We start from the raw sequence: 10,303 nt of genomic DNA on the forward strand, positions 1-10,303 counted from the left end.
AAAAAGACCTTTAAATAGTCAAATTTTTACAACACTTTGTTATGAGATGGAAAGTGACCAGGAAAGTCTTCTGTACCACACAAAAGTTTGCTGGTTATCTCGTGGTAAAGTGCTTAAAAGGTGTCAAAGATGAGTTAGGCATTTTTCTTTCACAAAAAGACAAGTGTTCCAAATTTGCTGACCTTTTCCATGATGACCAGTTGCTGTCAGTAGTATGCTACCTAGCAGATATTGTCAAAATAAACACACTCAATCTGTCCCTTCAAGGTAAAGACATTTTAAGAACAAGTCACTGCTTTTTGGAAAAAAGTTCTAGTATGGAGACAACATTTTGAAAACGGCCGTTCCAAAACTTTTCCACCATTATGCGGTTTTGTTGCCAAAACTGATGCAAGTGTGTCAACGATAACAAAAAAAACCTCCTATATCTTGTACACTTAAATTTGGAGACAGAATTCTCTAGCATGTTTAAAAATCTTCCAAAGAGCTTCAGGGGGTTTTGGATCCATTTGTTAAAAAAATAGAAATGCAACACCTTCCAATCAGTCTGCCATAACAGCTGACTGACATCAGAGAAGATGGAAATTTACTAGCCAAATTTTAACAAAAATCTTTGCATAATTGGTGGACAGGATTGAAAAAATGTTATCACATATTAGTAATCGCAGCAAACAATACACTTCTTCCTTTTGGATCTATGTATCTTCGTGAAAGACCTTTTGCAGCTATGACAGCCATTAAAACTACCTACTGAAATAAAGTGAACTTCAAATCGCTGTATTGCAAAATTTAAAACTAAGATTTTAAAAAAATAATGAAATATATTCAATCAATATTACTGCCAGTAAAATAATATTATTACTAATAAGGCTTTTAGTGAGAGCAAAATGGTTTTGGACTGTTAATAAAATACTTATAAAATATTGTTTATTTCATCTTTATTACAGCCTTTTAAAAATTCTGATTTTTTTTGTATGTTTTATAATGTACACAATATATTAGCACAGTAGTATATATAATCTACAGATGAATATATCTATATTGGGAGGGTGCTCAAAAATTTTTTGCTGATAGGGTGTATGATCAAAAGTTTGGACACCACTGATCTATGTGGTCAAGAAAGCAACACTGGCAGATAAGCCTCTCTATAGCCTATTTTTCTTATCTTTCTTATACATAGTAACCGTATATTAAAACATGAAAGTAAAGCTAACTATGAGCTACCATATGAAGTTATGAAGCAAATATTTAATCATGCATTAGAGTTGCAACAAGACAGAATGTTAATAACTCCTGATAAGTTTTAATAAAGTGAACTTCAGATGATGCAAACATCCCTAAGCCTTTGTAAAGCTTTGCTACACTAGGAAAGCATCCGTTTCCTTTCTTCACGTTTTTTTTTTTTTTTTTTACAATAATTTCAGGTGTGTAAGTTAAGTCATATTATGTTTTCTTAATGTAGGGCCATTCTGTGCAGGCAACATTTTAGAACCTACATGACTACACTCCAGTTACTTTTCCAAAATGGCAGTTCCAGTGTCAGAGTAGCAATTCCTGAAGAGATACACAGAATTGAAAAAAAAAAAAAAAAAAAAAAAAATTCTTACCTGTTGAGGCTTTTATGATCACTTACCAAATGTAACAGTTCCATCAGTTCAGCTAGCCTGAATGTAGTCTCACACTTCAATTAATTCACGTACTCGCGTTCTTAATAAATAAAAACCCCCCACACCCTGACACCTAGCACTTTTACAAAAAACAGTTCTCTTCTTGCCTTGCCTTTGCTTATTTATTTGCACAGCAGAGTATTTAGCAAGAGAAGGCAGTTTGTAAAAAGAAGCTATTTTTATAAATTTCTGAAGTTGCAATAAAAAGGAAAACATTTTAAGATTTATTGCTTTTCTATGAGCTCTCTACTCAGGAACTCAAGAATGAAATTACTCCCCTCCAGGGTGGTCAACAGCATTTCTTTACCTGCAATGATCTCCGTAAGCACAGCATCCTCGCTGATAATACCTGCACACCATGGCAGACTGACTAGTGGAGAGGTCATGGGAGTAGCGACAGTTGTCTCCTTCCTTGCAAACTCCATGCATGAAATATCTGTAAGATAGAATATCTGTGAATTAAGGAGAAGCACTGAAGCTGTAAACAAAGTATTTGGATGATGAGTTCTGTAAATCAAGGTATGTTGAATTAGGAACACCACTAATGACTCATGGGACCACATCGCAGCATAAACATACAAATAAGAAGATCTGAGAAAAGATGAAGCCTTAGCTACTCCAGTGAACTGCACTGTACATTTAGAGACTTATGCTTACAAATGCATGCAAAAAAAACCTGCAAAGCAAACCTTATCCTGGGCTATGACACAGAGACGAAAGTCTTGGACAAGGTAGGTGGGGACAAAGTTTTACTCGTAGCTCCTGTGTTTCAACACCAACAAAAACCTTAGAGAAGCCCACCACTGAATCCAAGAATCAAAATCAGCCACACCCTAAACAAGTTTCCTGAAGGCTTAAATTTATTTTTAATTTGTAAACAATTCAAAAGTAATTTCTTCTCCAAGAATGCAAAACACGTTTGTGATGGATAACTACATCTCACAAAACATACACATTCGTTTTTGCCATAGGAGCCAAATAATCAGTAGAAGCACCCTGCTTCAATACTGTACTGCTTGTCTTGAAAGATTTGTACAGTTCCAAAGCTTTTGAGGACAGTTTACTACATTTTAGCATGTCAAATAATGCAAGTTTAATTGAGCATCCTCAAACTCAGCTATTCAAGAAAACTGAACAATTTCAATTTAAGTTTTAACCTAGAAGACACAAGCTTCTTTAAATTCAAGGCACTGTAACTATTCATTCAATATGTTCTCATCAAAACCACAACTAAAAATACAAGTTTAAGTACGTATTTCCCAATCCACACAGAACCATTAGCCAAGCAAAAAAGAAGGAAAAAAAAAACCCAGAACACTCAAACCTACATAAGAATTGAATCCATCAACATGACTACCAACACTTCAGTTTAGAAAGAGAAGCACTGGCCCCCAGATACCACGGAAGTTGCAAACTCTGAACTCATTGGAAATATCAAATCCTGGTAAACAGGGAAATTTGTTAGGGTTTAGGTCTTACACAAAACACCACTTGATGGAAGATTGAGAAGCAGATTATACCCTTCTAAGCCCATCTTGCTGCTGAAAGGGGCAGTCTTGCCCTCCTCTTGTTGCACACTTCCACTGCTTTGCATTGGCATCACACCTACGCAGCCAGCAGAATCAGGTCCTACAACCAGCTGACTGCAGCCACACAGCAGTAGAGTCAGCACAAGAGACAGAAGGATCATCTTTCAGCAGCCCAAACTAAGGTTAGAATAGTTCTTCACAAAACAGCATGTTCAAGTCGATATTCCTAAAAGTGCCAAGTTGTTGAATTGCATGAATTTCTTCATAGGTACTTAGTCTGCTATATTTTTAAGAAGTCAGATAAATCAAAGTGAACAATTCACCAAATTACAGAAGCAGAGCTACATTTGTAATCCAGTACTAGGGATATTAAAACCTGAGGTGAGTATTAAGAGGGCTGATTACCTTCCATGCCAAAACCAGAGGTGTATTTGAGGTATTAAGAACAAAAAATCTAAAGTGGTTTTGTAAACCACCAGCTGACACTTGCCATCAAGCTGCAATTCACACTCAAAACAATCACCTGTCTGTACACTGTAGCTGTATAGTAACCAGATTAAGAAATGTAGTCCTACATAAAAACAAGTGATAAAAGGCCAAGATAAGATTCTGCAGGACAGTCTCCCTAGAGATGAGTACCATGGTCAGGTTTGCCAGGTGGCTGCACAGCTATGCCAGCACGCACCAGAATAGGGTGTTGCAAAAACGAAACAAAAAATCCATGCTCCATAACCAGCACTCTCCACTGCTAACAAAGAAAAAACCACCACACAACAAAAACCCCAAACAACGAAACAACAAACCCCACACTCCAAAAAACCCCCACCAAAACCCCCACCACCCACCCACCCAACACAATCCACTCACAAATAAACTCACCTCAAAGTGAAAAAAAACCCGCAACCCAATGAACAAAAGAAACAAAAACCCACAAAAAAACCTTGTGGAACCAGAACATAACTGGAATTTCTGGCTTGCTTTTAAGAAATAGAAGTCACACCAATAGGGTAAAAAATAATTCAGGTTGTTAAACGTTCATTCTTTAACAACTGTTATCTCCACCCTTGGCTTATTTCCACACAGCACTGCTTCCCCCATGCGTTGGGGCACGCAATTTCATAGCCACCAGCTGACTCAGATCAGGAAATGCCTTCAGATGTAACTTGACATTCCTTTTGCTGCCCCCATGGTTATTTTTAATCCAGATCAGATCACTGCTCAGCCCCACTGCTACTTAAGCCACCAAAGTGCTGGGACACAACTACGACTGAAATAAGTGACTAAGAGAAAGGCAACAGCCTGATGTGAGGACTTCTGTTAGAAAGTACTTGGTCAACATAACTTATCCTAAATGCACAAGCCTCAAAATCAGGCTCTCCCAATGCTTGTTAGACAGAGGAAACAGAGCTCAAAGTCCTTTTCCTTCCTTCCCATCTTATGTTAGAAAATCCTCTGAAAATACAGATTCTGTATCATTCTGAAAGTTGTCACAATTCATTGCATCAAGATGGTAGGCTATAAAAGGGAAAAAACCCAAAACTGAAACACTCACAAGCTCAATTTAATTCACACCTCGCTTTTAGAGGCCTGCAATCCTACGCAGCAAACTCAGCAACATTTGAACAAGAAGGCTGGGGTGGGAGGAAAGAAAAATGTATTTCTCTAAGGATTGCACCAATTTTTGTCCACTGCTAGAATAATATTGCTTCTATTACTTACCATAAGCTAGAGAAAAAGAATTTGCAATGCCTTTATCAAAAAGACACTGCAGTGTTAAACACATATAACTACAGTCTAAAATCCTGAACACATACTAGCTTCTTTCAGATGCTTCCTTCTATGTATTAAGTTTACACTTCTGTAATCCTATTAGTGAAATCAATATGCAATACTTCTTTCCATAGCTTTTGAAGCTTGCAATGAGTTTGCTTATTCAGGTGTGGTTTGTTCTTTACTTCAGGTCCACTTAATTCTGCTTTCAGGTAACTCCATCTTGTTTATTAAACTACTGGTTTTGCTGAATTAGAATGTCACACCCAACAACAGACCTCCTTCAAAAACTGAGACGTTGCCATGACTGGCAGACAGGGAACCTCAGGATAATAGCCAACCGCATTCATTAGCTTCTTCAGATGCCATACAGAGACACAGAATTCCCAAGGAAGAAGGCAGCGGGGAAGAGGCCAGGCACACTGTTCTATCTAGCACAGCACGTGGGCGTTCAGCCGCATGAGTGGCTGATGAAATTCTACATGAGTTAGTAACCTTAAGAAAAAAGAAAATAAAAGAAAGAAAAGAGGTCTTAATAGCATTCATTTCCTTGTCCCTTCTTCACCTCCTTCAGCAAGAAGCTAGTGTGGGATCCAGAACTGAGCACCTCAGAAAGGGGCAATACAAGCAGGCGGTTACAGGGTTTGCGCTCCACACCTTATCACTAGTGCTGCACTGAATTAAGGAGGCATACTTTATCGATTCAGATTCTTCATATTAAAAGACAGATGAATACCTGATCTAGGTTTTCAGAAAGAACAGCAAAGATACAAACACAGAGACAACTCTCAAAATACACTAATTAGTTGCTAAGGGTTTTATTTATATTCATTTATTAAACAAACGAATGAAACATAATCTATTTACGTCAACTTGATGACCTCAACTATTATTGCATGATATTAGGGGGAAGTATCTGAACTAACATTGTCATGTCTTTGGAAAAAAAATGTTGGCCATACCACTGCTTAATAAAACCACATATCCACCTGAAACTGGAAGGACAGAGAAACTTAGTAAGGACCACCATTCTTTTTCTCATTTCAAACACATCAAGAACAAAAGGAACAGAATATTAAATAAGAAGTAGTTATTAATTACAGTTTTATTCCAGATTAAGAGATTATAAATTATTACACACCACAAAAGCCTTGAAAACTGCTGAATCATAGAAGCAATGTAACAAAATTATTTTTCATTATCTCTTAAGGAATATGATGAATTCCTATGTTTCACCCTGAGATTTCTAAACTTTAGCTGCAAGAAAAGCAGAAGGGTAACATCTGCAAAACTAGATGTCTAGGAGAAATGAAAGTCCTTCATCTTAATCATCATGTGTCTCACTCCGAGATACCAATCATCCATCTCAAGGATATCGCACTGGCATAATAAAACTCATTAGCCAACCAATCTATCATATCAGGTATTCAAAGGAGCAGCAGTAACTTATTCTACCAATTCTAAAACTGCCAGTTCTGATAAAAAAAAAAGCAGTATTTCTTCACCGGCTATGAAGTGCTAAATCCTTATACAGAAGGGACTACTATCTCCTAGAAGTTTTTCAGGCAGCATTTATTGTCACCCATATGATTACTTGATTCAAGTAAATAAAGCCTATGAACAACTAGAATTGTGCAGTGTTACTCAAAACAGAAACTGCTCTTCCTACTACGTTAAAAACCCCGCATTTCAAAATTCAACTGCTTCACCTCACAGTTAAATCCTGAAGCTCATTTATGAAGATAAAGCAAGATTTAATGCAAGAAATATATTTTCTTGACTATGAATATGTCCCATTGAAACCAAACTTAGAAAAACAAAATTTTTATCACACATTCCCAGAAGCTCGTTGGAATTGTTAATTTCACTTTCATGTCTGAGGAAAGCTATTCTGCCTACAACTTGAACGGTCCAGTAAAAAAAAAAACACTAAACAAAAAACCCCCCAAAAAACTGCACTCCACACAACCACGTAAATAAGCAAGCAATGGGATAACTAGGAGGACTAGTCAAAAAGAACAAATTAAAGCATATTAACCATTATAAGAGAGTAGCTTTTACTTCCCATTAGTCCTGAGTGTAAATAAATACATTCGTTAGAGGGCCTCACTGCACCACACGACACTGATGAACTTGACTGCTTCTGTACTACTGCAGTCACTTTCTTCAATAAATTGATTCATTGTGTCTGTTACCTGAGAACATCTCTCTCTCTATCTCGCCAATCCATTTCACCTAATTGAGCCTTTCGATCTTCAGAAATTATGAGGCAATCTATATAGAGGGAGCACTAACCTATAGCCCTGCAGCTCACTTAAAAGCTGAGCTAAGCATCATTCCCGGTCATTTCCTCATTGCTGGCCTACCTTTAACTGCCATGCATCAAATATTAACCCTGTTATTCATAGGCAAAACCTCTTTGTATGCAGATGTACTCAGAGAGAGCTGAGAAACAGTGCTTCTCAAATGGACACGTTAACAGTGCATTAACCAAAATAAACAGTGACCAACAGTTAACAGGAATGCTTTACATACTGCAGGGCATACTTAACAGCACAAAAGAGAGGCACTGAAAGCCAAGCAACGGTTCTTCATACTATTTCAATCTGCGATTGGCACAAATGGAAAAATATGCAGAAGAGAGACAGATCTCATCAAGATCTACAGTCTCTTCCTTTCTGCCCAAAGGATGTTCCTTTTTGCTTCCAAGTGACTTTGAATGTATTTGCCCAGAAACATATTCAGGTTAAATGTAATTTACAATTTCATTTAAATACAAACCAAAAATATTTTTTAAAAAATCGGGAGATGATCCTTGATGCTAGTCTTGGATTATCACTTGCTTTCATATAAACTAATATATTTCTCTATTCATAAAAGTGTTTTATATTCCTTTCAGCCTGCAAACAAACCAGCAGTGTAAGTTTAAAAATAGTCCATCTGGCAAGCTTTACAACATGCAGTATGATTTGCATAATCCCATATAAAAGATTTATCAGAAATACAGTTTAAAGGAAAATATAAATAGAAAGTGACGCAGCATACAGTATCTTAAGGCAAGTAGCAGCACTCCTCACATTTTGCAGCCTATCATGACTTATCCCCGTTGTCCGGTTTAATAAATAAATCTTGCTATATCAATCACGAATTCATTTCCATTTTTTAATTTCCATTCAAATGGACAAGAACTTAAAACATTTTGCATTTCCTGCTTTATCGTATGTTCTGGAAAGCGGTTAGAGGACTTCCATTCTACAGTCTCCTTCACACCGACCACTGCGGGCATATTTTCACACAATAAATAGCGGCCCATGGCATCTCAGAAGGAGCCAGCAACGCTTCCAGCCCCCCCCGACATAGCAAAAGGATGGGAGTCACACGCGATTTGCACGGCGGAGCCGCAGGGAACACCTTCCCATAAGGCAGGGACAGAAGAAAGGCCACAGCCCGCACCGCCCCCGCCCGTGGGTCCGGCTCCGGGAAGACTAGGCCCGGAGCGCGCTCGACGCCATCCGGTACTTCCGGCAGTGGGGAGCCGCCACGGTCGCACTACATCCCCCACAAGCCCCGCCATCGCGGCCGGTTTCCGCCCGGAGCAGCCGCAGGGCGCGGCGCGGCCCGGCCAGCTGCGCAGTTTGCCGCAGGCCTCCCCCAGGGCGCCTGGCAGGGCAGGGCGGGGCGGGACAGGGAGGGGGGGAGGGGGCGCTGCGGCCACGCGCTGCGCGTACGTGACCGAGGGGGGAGGGGAGGGGAGAAGCGCGGTGCTGAGGGAAACGGCCCCGGGGTGGGGGGGAAGGGCGACGGCGATCGCGATGGAGATCGCCATCGCCCGCCCGCCCACCCCCCCAGCTGCGGACAGTGCGTACCTGCAAGTGACCTGCTTGGTCCAGCCGCCTCCTCCCGGCCCCACGACGGGTGGCGGCAAGGCTGCAAAGTCGAAGGCTGCGGCCATCGCTCCCGCATCCGCTGCAGCAGATGTTCCCAGGGCCGCAGCCGCCGCAGCGCCCGCCGTTGTTCCCAGAGCCACCGCCTCCGCCATTACTGTTTATCCCACACAGCGGCAGCACCGGAACTTCCGGGAGCACATCCTTCCGGCCGGGCGGACGGAGCGCAGCCGGGCGGCGGCGGGGCGGGGGCCGGGCGGCAACGGGCGGCGGAGCGGCTGAGGCGGGCACCAGCTCCGCCCCCTCGCTCGCTCGGGACAGGCACCGCCCCCTTGCCGAGCGCCGGCTGCGATTGGTGGAGGGGAACGTCCAGGCGGGAACGTGCGGGCGGGTGGGCGCCGGCCGTTACTGCCGCGCGGCCTCATTAATTTAACGGCGTGATTCAGCCTTCTGTCGCGACCGGCGGAAGGCCACCTGGCTGCACCGTTGAGGGCCGGGCTCAGGCGTAGCCCGTCTGTTGGGCCTCAGAGGCCGCCTCGCCTGGCGGGGTGGGGCCTTCAGAGACGCCCAGCTGCCGGCCCGGGCTGCGCCGGTTGGGCTGGCTCAGGCAGCGGCGGGAAACGGGCCTTGCCCTGGAGGGAAGGAAGAACGGGTAACGGCAATGTGGTGCGAGCGGGGGGGGAAACGAGCCAGTGACGCTTCAAAAGCCCAAACTAGAAATTGGCACTAGGCCACCGGGGAGCTCAGTGCTGCTAATTTGGGGTGAGAAACATCGTGTCCTTCTGCCATAATAAATCCTGGTTGTGAAACTACTACTTGCCTGATCTGCATCGTGTCCTTGACTTCTTCCTACTGCCAAGAGTCTTAAGCCAAATACTAGACACAGCCCAAAAAGGCAGAGTGACAAGCAGGGATACAGGGGCAAAGTGAAGAGAGGAGTCTGTCAGTGCAATGTTCCTGATATTTTGCATATCTATTTGAAAATATATTTAAAAATCAAACATACCTAAGCCATCGGTCACTTCAGACAATACTGAAATTAAGCCTTTGTTCTCAAAGTAGACAGCAGGACGCCATCCTGGCATGGCAGGACTTTAGGAAGTACGCTAGAGAGGTCAGAAGAGGTAAGCCTGTTTTCAGGTTGCCTTGAAACAATGACTTAAGTGCCCTTGAACGGCCTGAGGAATGAGGTAATGTGAATACAGTCTTTTGGAGTATACAGAGCCGTGAGCTGGGCAAACAGAACTCTGAAGTAAAAGGAGGTGAAATACATACATACAGATTGCAACAGACTTCAAGCTGAGGTAAAGGTATGCATCAGAAAAAAAAGACTGCCAAAAGCTGAACTTCACAGGATTCAGGGGACAGAGGTCTGGGCACAGAGATGTTTAGTTGTTGGGAATGAACATGGTTGGTTGTGTAAGACCAACCTTCACCCAAGATAAGGAGCTGG

The 10,303-nt window shown here is 41.9% G+C and overlaps 1 protein-coding gene across 2 annotated transcripts in view; it reads right to left on the reverse strand.

The window, feature by feature from the left end:
• MKRN1 (makorin ring finger protein 1) overlaps positions 1-9,168 on the reverse strand; it is a 21,696-nt gene extending 12,528 nt beyond the window's left edge. Inside the window, exons 1-2 of one of the 2 annotated variants that reach the window (XM_054833042.1) lie at positions 8,833-9,168; positions 1,975-2,103 (exon numbers count right to left, since the gene is read on the reverse strand). In XM_054833042.1, the coding sequence (XP_054689017.1) occupies positions 1,975-2,103; positions 8,833-9,005 (302 nt within the window). In that variant the 5' untranslated portion in view covers positions 9,006-9,168. The remainder of the gene's footprint in view (positions 1-1,974; positions 2,104-8,832) is intronic. The other variant, XM_054833032.1, reaches the window with a different exon arrangement.
• Between the last annotated feature and the right edge of the window lie 1,135 nt (positions 9,169-10,303).

This window comes from Grus americana, chromosome 1, assembly GCF_028858705.1.
Source record: "Grus americana isolate bGruAme1 chromosome 1, bGruAme1.mat, whole genome shotgun sequence".
In the NCBI taxonomy this organism is placed as follows: Eukaryota; Metazoa; Chordata; class Aves; order Gruiformes; family Gruidae; genus Grus; species Grus americana.